This window comes from Phymastichus coffea, unplaced genomic scaffold (genome assembly GCF_024137745.1).
Source record: "Phymastichus coffea isolate CEN01 unplaced genomic scaffold, Cenicafe_Pcof_1.1 PCOF00107, whole genome shotgun sequence".
In the NCBI taxonomy this organism is placed as follows: Eukaryota; Metazoa; Arthropoda; class Insecta; order Hymenoptera; family Eulophidae; genus Phymastichus; species Phymastichus coffea.
Window position 1 is genome coordinate 183,659 of NW_026706918.1, and position 16,037 is coordinate 199,695.

The 16,037-nt window shown below is 35.6% G+C and overlaps 1 protein-coding gene across 1 annotated transcript in view; it reads left to right on the forward strand.

The window, feature by feature from the left end:
- Positions 1 to 16,037, forward strand: part of LOC131670284 (calcium-transporting ATPase type 2C member 1) — a 272,889-nt gene that overhangs the window by 179,043 nt on the left and 77,809 nt on the right. The window contains exons 7-8 of the mRNA XM_058945760.1: positions 2,045 to 2,546; positions 2,651 to 2,894. Of these exons, the coding sequence (XP_058801743.1) occupies positions 2,045 to 2,546; positions 2,651 to 2,894 (746 nt within the window). The remainder of the gene's footprint in view (positions 1 to 2,044; positions 2,547 to 2,650; positions 2,895 to 16,037) is intronic.

Here is a 16,037-nt window from a genome sequence, read left to right on the forward strand (position 1 = left end):
GATGTTTCCACTTTTCAAAACAGTCCTAGAACCCGCTTTTAGGGATAGCCTTTAGTACACTTGTCGCATTGTTTTCAACCGTTGTTTTGTCATCGAATCGGTGTCCTTTGAGTGGTTTTTTTAGTTTCGAAAACAGCCAAAAGTCACAAGGGGCTATGTCAGGACTGTATGGAGGTTGTCGAAGCAATGCGATATTGTGTTTGCTCAAAAACTGCTGCACAAGATTGAATGAATGCGCTGGCGTATTATCGTGATGGAGAAGCCAGTCACCACTTTCCCAAAAGTTCGGCCGTTTTCTTCTTACTGCGTCAGGCAAACGTTTTAAAATTTGAACGTAGTATTCTTTATTGATTGTCTGACCTGATGGTGCATATTCGTGATGTACAACACCTTGACAATCGAAAAAAATAATCAACATTGACTTAACATTGCTCCGACTTTGACATGCTTTTTTTGGTCTTGGCGATTCAGAATGCTTCCACTGTGAAGATTGTTGTTTTGTTTCAGGATCATAACCATAAACCCATGATTCATCACCTGTAATAGCTTTTCTAAGTACATTATCATCATTATTGACCATTTCCAGATTGTCCAGAGCGATTTCTTAGCGAATATTCTTCTGCTCTGCTGTGAGTAATTTTGGGATGAATTTCGCACACACGCGTTTCATTCCTAAATTTTCGGTTAAAATTTCTGAAATGATAGTTTTTGGTATCCCAAGGTCTTCTTCTAGTTCTCGCAGTCATACGACGATCTTGTTCGATTGCAAGTCGTACCCGCTCAATATTATCTGCAGTTTTTGTCGTCGAAGGTCGGCCGAAACGAGAATCACTATCGACAGAAGTGCGACCATCCTTGAACCGTTTATACCACTCTTTTATTCGTATTTTGCTCATACACTCGCTTCCGAAGGTCTTTTGCATCATTTCAATAGTTTCCGAACTCGTTTTTCCGAGTTGAAAGCAAAATTTGATGCAAATTCGTTGATCTTGTTTTTCAGTCATTTTTGACAATATCAAAATCCGACGAACGCGAAAAAGGCACTGTAAACAAAGACACGCTGCGCATGAAATATACGTCCGGCAGGTGTCAGTAAGTAACCAATAGATTCGTAAGGCTTTACTGTTGACGTTTCTGTTCGGTAGAGGTCACTCGAACACTATGGCGTGAAGATATAAACGTAGGCCCGATACTTTCCGGACAGACCTCGTACGTACATCCAATAAAAGTTAGTATTCCTCTAGAAAGTGTTCTTGGTTCTATATTATATTTAATTATTATCCACAATCTTTCAACCACAAAAATATTAATATCAACACTTACCTAGATGATAGAGTTATGTAATCATCCCACTCAAATACAAAAACGACCTATAATAATATGCAGAAATATTTAGATAAGTACTAACCTGGTTTAAATGAAAAATGATAATGTCCAATTTTTAACTAAATCAATAAGATAACTTATACGTAAAAAAAGAAACTTGTCCTCTAATACGCATAAACCGACTAATACCAATAGAAGATAAAGTTAAGTATCTACAACCGAGAAAATATTAATAACTATTAGGTAGGATATCTGAATGATCAATTAACAACAAATTTAGTAATATACAAATACATAACGTTAACTTATGTTTAACTGATCTCAATTGATTGCCTTCAAAAATTAAGTACAAAGAGAATAACTATAAATGAAACAAGTCTATGCGAGGTATCAAATTTCAATATAAGATGTATTGATATTTGAATCTTCTAATGTGGAATAAGTTTTCTGATAAAATCGACGATTAAATAATAATTGTAAATTATAACAATATAACAATAATATATTGACTTTGATGTTGCCTTCAAAAAATAAGTTTTTGTCTCCAAATCTTTGTTGTGCTTTTTATTTGTTGAAGTCAGTCTTCATTATATAAACAATTTGTTATATTTTTATACATAGTCATCTATTAAACTGATCAAACTTCATCTTTTTTTGAAATGTTAAACAGTTCCATTTATTTTTTCATATCATTTTTTCATATAAATAAAATTTCTAGCTACTACAATCGGCTTGGATAGCACATACGGTAAACTTTTATCTGGAAGTGAAATTGATACACTGACTGATCAAGAACTGGAGGATAAAATTAATAATGTCAATGTTTTTTACCGAGTAACGCCCAAACATAAATTAGACATTGTGAAGGCTTTACAAAAGAAAGGAAATATTGTGGCTATGACTGGAGATGGTGTAAATGATGGAGTAGCATTGAAAAAAGCAGATATTGGAATAGCAATGGGCACGAATGGTACTGATGTCTGTAAAGAGGCTGCTGATATGATATTGGTTGATGATGATTTTCACACAATTATATCTGCCATAGAAGAAGGCAAAGGAATATTTTACAATATACGAAATTTTGTTAGATTTCAATTAAGTACAAGCATCGCAGCATTATCATTAATAGCATTAGCTACTTTGATGGGCGTTCCTAATCCTCTTAATGCCATGCAAATTCTTTGGATTAACATAATTATGGACGGACCTCCAGCACAGAGGTACTTTTTAAACATATAATTTTATAAAATTCTCACTATAATACTAGTAATAAAATTGAATACATATGTATTGTATTGAATACATAAGTGTTGTATTTTTTTAGCTTAGGAGTTGAACCAGTAGATAAGGATGTTTTGAAACAAAAGCCCCGGAATGTAACAGAACCTATGATAACAAGACACCTGATATTTAATGTTTTATTGTCCGCTGTTATGATAATTTTAGGAACTCTCTGGGTCTATAACCGTGAAATGACTTCGGGTGGAATTACTTCAAGAGACACAACTATGACTTTTACATGTTTTGTCTTTTTTGATATGTTCAATGCTCTTAGTTGCCGTTCTCAGGTAACGTATTTCAGATATATGGGCAAATCCACAAAATTTTTTATTTTCATTGAGATCTCGCAAATCAACGTATATGACTAAATCCAATATCATGACTCGTCCACAGTATTTTCTCAAGTTTCTATAAACGAATATTTTTCTTTACTATTTCAATCAGCTTACAATTAGATACATCCAAATTTATTTAACTAATTAAAAATTCTTAAAAAGCGAAAAATTATGAAAATATTAGTGAGATCATAAAAAATTAACAAATCTAATGCTATATGACTTTTCAAATACTTTTACCTAGTCTTTAGTTCTAGTTATAATTGTGAAGTGGTTTAAATGTTTATATGTATGCAAAAGTTTACTCGAAAAATACTATACTCCATTATTTTATTTTTTATTTAGAAAAATTGAAAGATTTACCTGTTACGTCCCAAGCTAGAGCAGATATCAAACACTGAGGTATCTCATCGCTTGTATGAGAAAGCCAATTTCAAGGTTTCTCAAATGAGAATGCCTAACTGCGCAGGATTATTGCTTTGTACAGCCGCGGAAAAGCATAAACGTGTCTATAAGTTGAGACTACCTTTTGCAGAATTGACAAACATGCATAATAACGCTCAATATGCCGCGTATATTAGCCTATTAACGACCAAAGAGGTCAGTTTTTGGACATATTTTTGATCGCAAAATTAATTTGTAAAACGAAACAATAAATTGATCCAGGGTACCATACCTTATGTTTTTGGGTGTTCTGAATCTAAATCCGGGCTCAAAATTCAAAAATTTTGTTTACATAATTAAATATGGCCGGTTTTTTATAAAAAAATAGGGAAATTTTGAAAAAAAAAATTTTTTGGAATTTTTTTTCTACCATAACACATGTCAATATCGAAATCTTTCTTCAACAATGAGTGCACAAAATTGTTGAACTTTAACAGAAAATTTTTATATTCAAAGTTTTTTTTCCAAAATGGCGGAAAAAATGCCAAAATCTGGAAAAAAATACGTTTTAGGTTACTATTTTTTTTCTCAAAAACTATGAGGTTCGGGAAAAAACTTTATATTAGAAAAATGACTTATAATTTGTCAAGAAAAACTCTGAAATTTGTTGAAATTTGTTGCAAATTTTTTTTAATTTTTCAAAAAATTACAGAATTGAAAATTTCACAAAAATTTCGAAAAATTCTGTAAAAATTAAAGAGTATTCTTTGACTAATTTTAAGACATATTTGATCTTATAAATTTTTTCCAAAAGCCTATAGTTTTTGAGAAAAAAATTCTCAAACAATTGTGGAAATTCTATTCAACCGTTTCAATTTTTGGAATTTCATAAGATAAGTTGGGGTGCAAATGTACGGGATTTCCATTCTCTATGAGGTTGGAGGAAAAAATCGTATTACTTGAGTATTACCTGAGTGCTCATAACATTTATATTTAGATTTTACTCTCAGCGTAGCCCATCTCTTCTCTTAGAAAAGTTTTACCAAAACCTATTTAGGCAGATCGATTGAAGTCGATAAACATAACGTAGTTTCTCAACACAAAAGTTATTCAAATTCATCCTTTGAAATTAGGAGATTTTCTCAACACTTTCGTGTTTATACTAGCAATGCCTCGAAAAAGATCGAGAAGTGCTGTTTCTTCTGAATCTGGAAGTGAATCTGAATCATGCACCACAGACGATGATGAAAATTGCATGTTACCAAATGCAGAATATTCTGGTTCGTCAGATTCCGAAAATTATTCAGATAGTGATTCAGATAATTACCGTGATGAAAAAATACCGAAAGCTACTTACAAGAGAGTTTCAAAAAGTTATCAAGCTGATCTAGCTAAGCTTGAAAAAGATCATAAATTTGATTGGGTAGATAATGAGAAGATATATTCTGATATAATTGGAGATAAAATATTATTTCCTAGATCTACAAAAGAAAAAATTAGAAAATGTGATCCAAGAGAACTGTTTGAACATTTTTTTTCTATTGAAATGAAAAATTATATTATCGATGCATGTAAGGAAAATCATTTTGACTTATCATTAGTCGATTTAAATACATTCATTGGAATCAATATAACAAGTTCATTCAATAAACGAAAATCTCAAAGAGATTATTGGTCAACTGACCCTTTTTTATCTTGTGAAAAAATTTTTTTCAGCAATGTCACGATCTCATTTTGAAATGATAAAGTCTAAATTGAAATACTCAAAGACCAAAGATAAAGATCCACAAGATAAGGCTTGGCGAGTTCGTGCTTTATTGAAACTGTTTCAAAAGAATATTCTGAAGTTTGGCTTTTGGAAATCAGCTTTATCAGTGGATGAAATGATGGCTAAATCGTATGCTAAAACGTGTTTGAAACAGTTTATACGAGGAAAACCTACACGATTCGGTCTTAAATTTTGGGGTTTGTGCACTGCTAATGGGTACTTATTTAATATAGATCTATACTGTGGAAAGAACTCTGTAATAGGAGATAAGTTATCTAAATGCGCTTGAGGATCTCGCGTGGTTTTACATTTATTGAAGCCTTTTTTTGAATTGACTTCTGATGCAAAAATTTCTCTTTATCATCTTTATTTTGACAATTACTTTACAAATTTAGATCTTGTTGTACATTTAAACCGATTAAAATTGAAATGTACTGGAACTGTTAGAGACAATCGTGTCCCAGTAAAAAATGTCATTCATAAAAAGGCTCCACGTGGAACATATGCAGTAAAGCATGAAAAAAACTCTGGAATAAATTACATCACGGTTATGGATTCAAAGCCAGTATTAATACAATCTACAGCTGCAGGGGTCACTCCATTATCATCAGCAAAGAGATACAGTTCGATCGAAAAAGAAAAAGTCGATATACCAGTTCCGCAAGCTTTTCACCTTTATAATCAGTCCATGGGTGGAGTTGATGTACACGACGGTCACTGTAACAATTTGTTGCCAAGTATTCGTTTAAAGAAGTGGACGTGGGTGGTTTTCATTAGACTTATCCAAGCAGCAATTACAAATGCAGTTGTAATATTCAATGCTACTGATGATAGTAAAAAAAAAGTTGGAAGTAAAGAATTTGCAATGTCAATAGCGAAAAGTTACATTCATGATGCTGAAAAAAATAAGGAAAAGCATACAACAATTCGAAAAAAGAAACAGAACAAGTGTTTCATTTGTCCAATAAGAATATATGTTTACTGTGAAAAGTGCAATTTGTTTTTTTGCAGTGCATGCATGAAAGCAAAGCATGTCTGATTACAGGAAGAAGGCAGGGAACTCACTATAAAAAAGCACCTCGTAGAGTGAGAGGCGAGGGAACTCACTATAAAAAAGCATCCCGAGGAGTGAGAGGTAAGGGAACTCACTATAAACCAACACCCCATAGAGTAAGAGGTAAGGGGACTCACTATAAACAAGCACCTCGAAGGAGATATGATTTTACTACGTCCACGCTGTTGTCTCTGGGTTACGCTAAGAGTAAAATATAAATATAAACTGAAAGTAGTCACACTTTAGACGTACTTACGCAATACTTTATTTAGAACCTCTTGATAAATTAAACTTCGGTACGTTTATACCCCAACTTATCTTATGAAATTCCAAAAGTTGAAACGGTTGAATAGAATTTCCACAATTGTTTGAGAATTTTTTTCTCGAAAACTATAAGCTTTCAGGAAAAATTTATAAGATCAAAAATGTCTTAGAATTAGTCAAAGAATACTCTCTAATTTTTCCAGAATTTTTTGAAATTTTTTTGAAATTTTCAATTCTGTAATTTTTTGAAAAATTAAAAAAAAATTTCAAAAAATTTTAGAGTGTTCCTTGACAAATTATAAGACATTTTTGTTATATAAAACTTTTTCCTTAACCTCGTAGTTTTTCAGAAAAAAATAGTAACCTAAAACGCATTTTTTTTCCAGATTTTGGCATTTTTCCCGCCATTTTGGAAAAAAACTTTGAATATAAAAATTTTCTGTTAAAGTTCAACAATTTTTTGCACTCATTGTTGAAGAAAGATTTCGATATTGACATGTGTTATGGTAGAAAAAAAATTCCAAAAAATTTTTTTTTTTCAAAATTTCCCTATTTTTTTTTATAAAAAACCGGCCATATTTAATTATGTAAGCAAAATTTTTGAATTTTGAGCCCGGATTTAGATTCAGCACACCTAAAAACATAAGATATGGTACCCTGGATGAATTTATTGTTTCGTTTTACAAATGAATTTTGCGATCAAAAATATGTCCAATAACTGACCTCTGGTCGTTAATGGGTTAACACCAAAATAACTTACTTTCCATGGTATGTAAAACTTCAGTTTTCTCTGGTATATGAGAACATAATGAAACACAGATGCGAACTTGAACGTCGCGCCATACTAAACTAGCTATTATTGGCGTACGAATTTGCCATGGTTATCACGCGGCAACCAGGATACATAGCAGTCGCACTCGGTGTAATTGCACACATAATACAGTGCCAACTTGTCGAATGTCGCCTTCTTATATCCGTGAGTTGATTCTATAAATGACCATTTTCCGGCAGTAACGAAAAACTCTTGTTAAACCAAAAACGGACATACTGTAAACGTGCAAAACTGCAAAGGATTGCAATTCGATACTGTCTACAAGGTTCAAATTTAACATGTGGTATTCTTCACTAAAAACACAGTCACTTCTCACCAATCTAGTTATAATCGAACCAATAAAAAAGTAAACTTTGTATACAGAGATATTATAGGTTATATTAACGATGGAATTTACTTTCCAGTAGATCTCGATTGCTTACATTAATATGCAAACATTCATATTGAACGGCCAGTACTGGTCAAAAACGTCGCGAAGAGACTAAATAGCATGCTGGCCCCTGCAGGTACAGCAAAGGCAATTCATAGGATAGAAAAAGAGGCGATGCATAGTAGGGCTGCCCATGTCGAGCAGCAAGCTTCAATGCTACTTGAAGCCTAGCCACTCGGCGGGCGCGTGGCGCTAAACATGCCAGGGATTGTGCGATTAGTGCATGCAAATGCACGAGCAGATAGCGCGCTTATCACGGCCATCTGAGTAAATCGGTGAATACGACGTATTTAGCGCCTAAGTAAATCCGTTGGTTGGGAATTGGGAGCACGAGGTGTGGGCCGCTATCAAGGGTGAAGCGCATCTGTGTCGTTGGATGAGGGTTCGATATCTGTTAGAATAAATGCGGCTCATGCGGTGCGGTCATGAAGTGAAGAAAAGCAGAAAACTCGAGGTATTATGATGATCATGATGCAACTACATGTCTTTCAGATACAGATAGTCGTGATACTAATACAAGTAAATCGCCGTGAAAAAGGAAAGTAATTAAAACAGAGAAACCGAGTAAAGAGCATCTCCGCGAGTAACGTAGATCAACGGTATATCTGCGAACGGGGTGAGTGCACTTAATACGTCAGTATGAACGTGTTGAGTTTTTTATCTGGTTCGAGTGATTGCCAGTACTACTATGGCACCTCTGATAGAGAAATGTTAATAGCAATCGGTATAACGTTTTACGATAAGGCGCGATCGTGGTACGTGGTTAATCATGGCATATGGAAAACGTTAAATGATTTCGAAATGAGCTTTTTAGCGAATTTTGCCGTAAACTTAACAGGGAATAGCCATATGATAAATTACGTCAGAGAATGCAAGGTGAAGATGAGAAAATTGTGGACTACGTTGCGGCATGTCAGACGATTTTGCACCATTTCAATCCGCCGATTTTGGTTAAACATCAGCTAGCTATTATAATAGAAGGCTTACATCTGAAATATGAACAGTACCTCGAGTTGAAAACCTTTAAAGATTTAAATGACTTCATAGAAGCGAGCATGACGTTAGAGGATCATATGGCAAGCTGGAAAAGGTCGCAGCGGTTCCCAACTGCGGACGTGACTGATACCGGAATCTGCATATACTAGGGCCAAAAAGTCTCAGGGTAAGCAGAAATTGGTAGAGACTATAGAGAAACTTAGCAAAGCAGTTGAAAAGGTTTTAGCGATAGAGCCATTTACAAAGGAAGCGCAGCAGCAGAGGAAAAAGCATAGTAAAAAGGGTGAAAAGCAGGAAGGTGAAATTGCTGTAGCTGCGGCTAATAAACAGCAGCTTCGCTAGCCCCGACTGCAGGTGTCGGACTGTTCTACTTGTAATCAGGTGAGGCAGGGAAACCTCATTGCGGGCCAATTTATCGGCGAAGAATGTCGTCAACGGTGATGACTCAAGGCAGTCGCCGTGATCGTCGCGTGGTCCCAATGGCGGCCAAGGTCGTGAAGGTCGATTAAGAGGAGGTCATAGAGAAAATAGCACACGGGTGATTACTCCTAGATCCGACAAGAACAAGGACAAGGAGACTGGCCCGGACGTAGGCAAAGTCATGTGTTGGGACTGCACTGTCGGGCCCGGCTATACTACGCCAATTGCCCGGAATGTTCGAAAGTTAGCAAATCGGAAAACGAGTTAGGCAGCGCGTCGAGGAGTTCCTATGACGCCACCCTTCGACCACGGTACCTTTGAGATGCTTAGTTCTGTGAGAGTTGTGTATGTAATGCTGAACGTGATGGCATACTCGTTGCTAGCTGCGAACCGCACGAACGCCGCGCCAGAACATAACCCATATTCAGGACCAGGGGCAAAAGCCGCCGATGGTCATTACGTGTCTATTTTAGACAATGTAAAGTTGCCATTTGAAATGGGAGAAATTAGACACGTCGTTGATGCGTTCATTTTAACACATATACCAAATGCACCCTGGGCGGTGACTTTATTCGCGCCTTCTCGGTGAACCTTGATGCAAAACAAAACATGCTAAGATGGAAGGCAGCGAGGATGTCATCCCTGTGATCCTCTCCTCTCTCTGAGCGGGAAAGATGGTGTCATTGGATTCACTCCGGATCAAAGATGTCTCAGACAAGTGCCAAGAATTAGAGCTGCATATGCACAAACTACTCCCCGAGTCGGTCTGTAATAAGCTAGGCTGCACAGACTGGATCCAACATGACATCAACGTTGGTGACGTGCACCCTGTAAAACAAAAGTACTATCTAGTGTCGCATAAAGGGGAGCTAAAAATTCACGAACAGGCGCGTTAAATACTTCGTATGGGGATAATCCGCTGGTCCACTAACAAGTGGTCAAGTCCAGTTGTGATGATCCGAAAATCGCAATCCTTTGCCGACTACGTCACATTCCTTACGTACGCCTCACACGCGTCAACAAGACGGGCCCGACCGTGAATCTTCTTAAGTCACACGTTTTCATGTCGTCTATGCGTTATTTAAGTGTGTTAGTTAACCGCGAGGGGATCCCCCTGGACCCGGACAAGGTAGGACCAATACTCGAATACCCGGCGCCGAGAAACTTCAAGAGTTTGCGTAGGTTTCTCGGTATAGCGTCGTGGTACCGCAAATTTATCGAGGACTTCATCTCTATAGCGGCCGTATATGCGTAAATGATTGTAGATTATTATTATTATACTCTAATATTATAAACAAAAATACATCATAAGTTAAATTTATACTAAAGGAATTTCAATAACGTTCTGATAACAATTTCTACGGAAATTATAAAACTGCTTCACACACAGAATTATCTTGTCTACAAATTTAGGAATTTGAGGTGGTTTGATTAAAAAGTACAGGCATCTAGCCTATTTGTTGTTTAGGGGTTTAGGGTTTAGTTTAGGGGTCTTTAGTTCACATGTACAGGCTACAAAGATCACACATTTGTAAACAAGTTTTTATAAAAGTTAAAATATTTTTTCGACATTTTCGTCCACCACATTGGTTCCGCCATTTTGGATTTTCAAAATCTGATATCAGATTTGTAAAGAGCGATCTCGAAAACCCCTGTATACAAACCTTCTACAAAATATTATGCATTTAAGTATACTTATAGTTATTTTGTGTTAGGGATGGTTTACCCCCCCCCCCCCCCCCTTAGGGGTAGTATCTATGAAAAAACCGGAAAACTTAATTTGTTTATTATAGATGTTTACAAATTTTTTCCAATTTTTTTAGTAATTTTAACTTTTTTATTATATAACATTTTTTTTCAATATTTCTGTCCGCCATATTGGTTCCGCCATTTTAAATTTTCAAAATCTGATAGCAGATTTATAATCAGCGACCTCGAAAACCTCTATATACAAACTTTCTACGAAATATTATGTATTGAATTACATATTTATAGTTATTTTGTGTTAGGGGTGGTTTACCCCCCTTAGGGGTAATATTTCTTAAAGCACTAAAAGATGTCAACTAAATTTCGTTATTATGGATGTTTAAACATTTTGTTCAATTTTTTTTTTGGTCAGTTTAAACTTTTTTATTACAAAATTATGCCAAAAAATATATGTTTTCAACCCCTGAAAAATATGGGATGCTACCTTTACTCTTCAAATCACCATGAAATACTTGTTCCTTTTGTAAGAAATAAACTCCAAATTGTTTCACTGAAAAATATTAATTTTAAGCCGAGATATTAAAAAAAATGCTTTTTGGGGGTTAAATTTAGGGGAGATTTTTACCCCTTAAAAGTGAAAATTAGCCGATAAAAAAAAATACGTGTCTCTTATTTTTTTATGTTCTACAATATATATCAGAATCATCAAATTCGGTGAGTTCGGGTTGGGTACCTTTCCTTGTCAGATATTATAACGGGGTTTTGACCCGGCGCGGGTCACTTGTTATATAAATTACGAGAGAATTAGAAACAGCTCGGTGTGGGCCTCGTAATAGGCTGCGCAAAGCCTAACCCAGCAGCAACAGGAACGTCGTGGTGCAGCGTCTGTTACCTTGGCCCGCGGAGAGCGTCGTGTAGTCCTATGGGCGCTTTGGAGCGATCACGAAATTCAGGTGCGAAAGCCGGACGGAACGGGATTGTTTACGATAGGTAAAAAGGAGGCGTAGAGGAAGAAAACAGATATACGAGCATCATTGAGTTTACTACAGAGAATAGTACAAAGTTAATACGCAGCGTAAGCGGGAGAGAGAGCGGGGAAAAGCTAGCGAGAGAGACACGTATTCGAGGTGGTACTTACAATGACGTCTAGGAGTCAGCCCTGGAGACGGTGTTCTCGGCCTCGCACGTGGTCTGCGAGGACGCGCAGTGCGCAACTCGAATGCGGTCAAAAGGCGGGCGGCTTTGAAGGCTCGCACGCGTAGTCGCTGGAATTAGCTCGCCAAAAACACTGGGGCACTCTCGGCACCAAACCTCACACCGAGTGGGCACTCGCGTACTCGCCAGAAACACCACAGAAATAGTCGCTGATCACAAAAGGTCGCAAGCGCGTATATCCGCTCGTCACACGTCCACGTGCTTCGAAGTCGCCGGTACAAGAGAGAGTTCTTATCGCGGGGCTTCCTCCTGCCCCACTCTCCTACTCGCGCGCGTCGCGCCGGCCTCCCGAATTCTCTCTCTCTAGCTCGCCCTCTATTAGCGCTCTCTCTGACTTACCTTTGGCTGCCATACATGTGAAATAATTATATGACAAATATATATATAAAAATAATTATAATTATGTGTGGGGAGAGAGAGACATAACGAGGGTCTGGCCGCTCGTTATAATATTCATTTTGAATATGGAATATTGGCATTTTTCTACTAATTAATATTTATAATAAACAAATTAACTTTGCATATTAAAATTCATTATTATTTAATAATGAAACGCAATTCGTATTATTATAATCTAAATCTATGTATTAAAATCTATATAAAAAATGCTTTGTTATACCAAAATTACGTCTAATTAACATATTTAAATCAAATAACAAAAGCTATTATATCTACATCTATCAGTCTGTGACATCACGCTCCTTATATGGTCATGAAATTAGACTCTTGTACTAAGACAATCAAATAATAGGTGAGGTGGCGCCGTTTAATATACTAATTGATGTAAACAGATAGATGAGTTTAACGGGTTGCAGTTATTCAGTGAAATAATAAACTAGCTCTTAGATAAGACCGTTACAACTATTATCATAAAATCTCCATTTACGTGAAATGCACAGAAAACCATCTCACCGAAGAATATCCGATTCAAACACAAATAAATTAAGTTAAATGTGCAAACTACAGTGGCAATCATATAGTAAGCTACAAAATATATATTGCGAGAAAACTACTGTGACGTCCGGGTCACTATCTCAGGTACGTCTGAGGCGGACGTAATCTCAGGTGCTCTATTTGGTTTGCGTGCGTACGCTTAAACGGGGACGAGCAATTGGAGAATCAGAGCTTTTCTATTTCGCGTTTCGCGTTAAAAGAGTGAAAAATAAAATTTGACTGCAAGCCTTCCATCAAACACCAGGGTCCAATGGAATCGGGACTTGGAAGTGAAAATCCCAAACCTTACCGGAATTATCATATAAAAGAATTTAATTTTTCTTTAACGGCGCGACTGTCTTATAGAAAAGTATCCCAATCCTTGTTGAAATACTCTTCAAAGACTTGTTTTTCGAATTCCGGTCTAACTATTTTACTAGAAAGGAAGAGGAAAGATAGAAATAAAAAATTTTGTTTAAACTTACTTTTGTTTTATTCAATGGACTTGGCTGGTACTTGGAGAATCTGAACCTGACACTTGGTCGAACTTCGTATAATGTAGTAGAGCTTATGAGGCTTGCGAGGAGCGAGAGAGTGGACGATTTTCGTTTACGAAACTCATTCAAGCACAATATGCAATCAGACTGATGTGTAATTTATTAAAAAATAATCGTATTGACAGATATACTCTTAAACGAAACATTTTAACTAATTCTTAATCTTCTGATAACTATAGTGAAAACAGTTGAACCACTTAAGAATTTAGATTTAAAAAATGGAAATCAAAATTGTTATAGTTATGATGTTGTTACCAATCGTAATTATAAATACTATATGCAGGCTAGCGATGAAGATACTGATATTTTTATCAAACACAATGATATTCACTTTTATCACAGCTTATCTAAAGTAAGCGTGGAAGAAAGTATACTCGCTAATATAAATATATTAGACAAAAGTAACATTAATTTCTTAGATAATAGTCTGCCTTGGAGATATTATTTTTTTGCTGTTTTATATAGTCAGAATAAAAATTCAAACTTCTGTTAGTTTCTATAGCTTTGCGATACGAATTGAACTCTATTTAATTTTTAATTTAAAATTAATTAAGGAAATGCTAAAAATGAATGATTATCCAATAGTTTAAGTTTAAAGTACATCAATAAACGTTTGTATAAACATAAGACAAAGAATAGAATTATAAAAATTCTAAACAGATTAAACAGACTTTTATTACCATACCACATAATAATAGAACTTTTTTTGTGTACATGTATTCTTACAGTATCTTTACAAACCCTTTATTGACGAAACCCCTACACCAGTTTATACGGTTAGAAAAAGATAAATCGAAATAACTAAAAAAACTAGGATTGTATATAAATTGCTATATAAACAATACCCATCTGTATATGTTGGTGAAAGCAAGAGATCATTAGCAACTAGATTAAACGTCGAAAGAACATTGGACATGAAGTTGTCGTTACTGCACATAAGATATCTTTTTCGCACTCCTTTGATTGGAACAGCACTAAAATTCTAGATTAAGAGAGTAATTAACAATACCACGAAATTTCTGAGATGCTATACATTGGTTTGTAGACCAATAACTTGAATAAGAAAGAGGATATACATTTCCACAACCACAACTCATAAAAACCTCTGTTGGGTTTTCTTAAAAGAGATTATCGTTGAGTGGGTATCTTAACAATGGAGCGGATTATGACAATAAAGTATGGAGCACTTTTTCATTAGTACTTTGACTGATAAGATGAAATATTCTCTTGCTTTCTTATTGGTCAATTGTTGGTGACTTAATAAAGTTTGATGAGATCAGTAAAATAGCTAAGGAAACGTTGCTCACTAATCAATGGTGAGTTATTTAATTTTTCTCATCTATTTCTCCCTTTTGGATCGTCACATTTATAATTTAATACTTGTATACCTTTCATAAAAAATACCTTTACAATAACAGATTTAGAAGAAATTTGAGAAATTGGATTCAGAAGATTAGGGATATTGTGACGAAGGAGAGACCGGGGAAATAATTCGTTGATTTTTCTCCTGCCTTGCAGCTATCACTAGCGGCGTACTCAGTCAATTTTACGGCTTTTCTTTGTTGTTGGGCGCCAACTAAAATTTTCGCGTTAGGGAAACCATTAGCGCTGCAACCAAGCTGATTTCAGATTGGTGTAAGTAAGGAATCAGCTGCCTTATTCAGCTCGCACTAGCCTCACTAGCCATCTGTAAACGTGGAAGTAACGCAAAAAGCCTAATTATGACGTCCGAATTATGGGCGGTCGGCTAGTCAAGTCGTCGGTAGATGGACTCCACTATAAAAGCAAATAATCGAAATGGGACTCCCGGAGTCGCCCCGGTCAGTAAACGGTACTAATGATTTTAGCAAGTGAGGCAATCAATGTACAAACAAATTAGCGCCGACGCCTCGATGTGCTCTAGCCTGCCCTTTAAAACTTGACCATGGTTGTTACGGGGAAGGTGTGAAATTATAGGTTATATAAAGAAGGAGAAGTATTTGTGGGATGAAATTCGCAATATTTACTTATGCCTTAACGATTCCAATTATTTAAAGTCTACCTCTGCCGTTATCTGCAAAACTATTCGCTATTTATTCAAGCTACTTTTTTTATATTATTACTCCAAATTTATTTACAATCTGTCTCACGTATTGAGACGGTAAGTAAATGTTGTTGCTAATGCACACATACACACATACGCACGCACAAACACACATACAATAAACAGCAGTATACTCTGGTCAATATACTATATGTTTTACAATATGATTGAAATAATTTTGTTAATTTATTTATTATTAGTGTAAGTTTTTTTTTAGTCTGGTGTTGGCAATGGAAGTCTTGAGAAGTTGGTTGACAAGTTTATTTGGGTAGATTTGAAGTCTGGAATTATATTTTGCGTAAAATTTTTAAACTTTTTCTTTAAATCTAGATAACTATAAATTGTTTTGGATAAGTTCATTCGGTACGAACCATGGAACCCGTACTATATTGCGTAGGACTTTCAATTGAAATCATTCTAGGATTTCGATGTTCGAAATGGAAGCAATATCC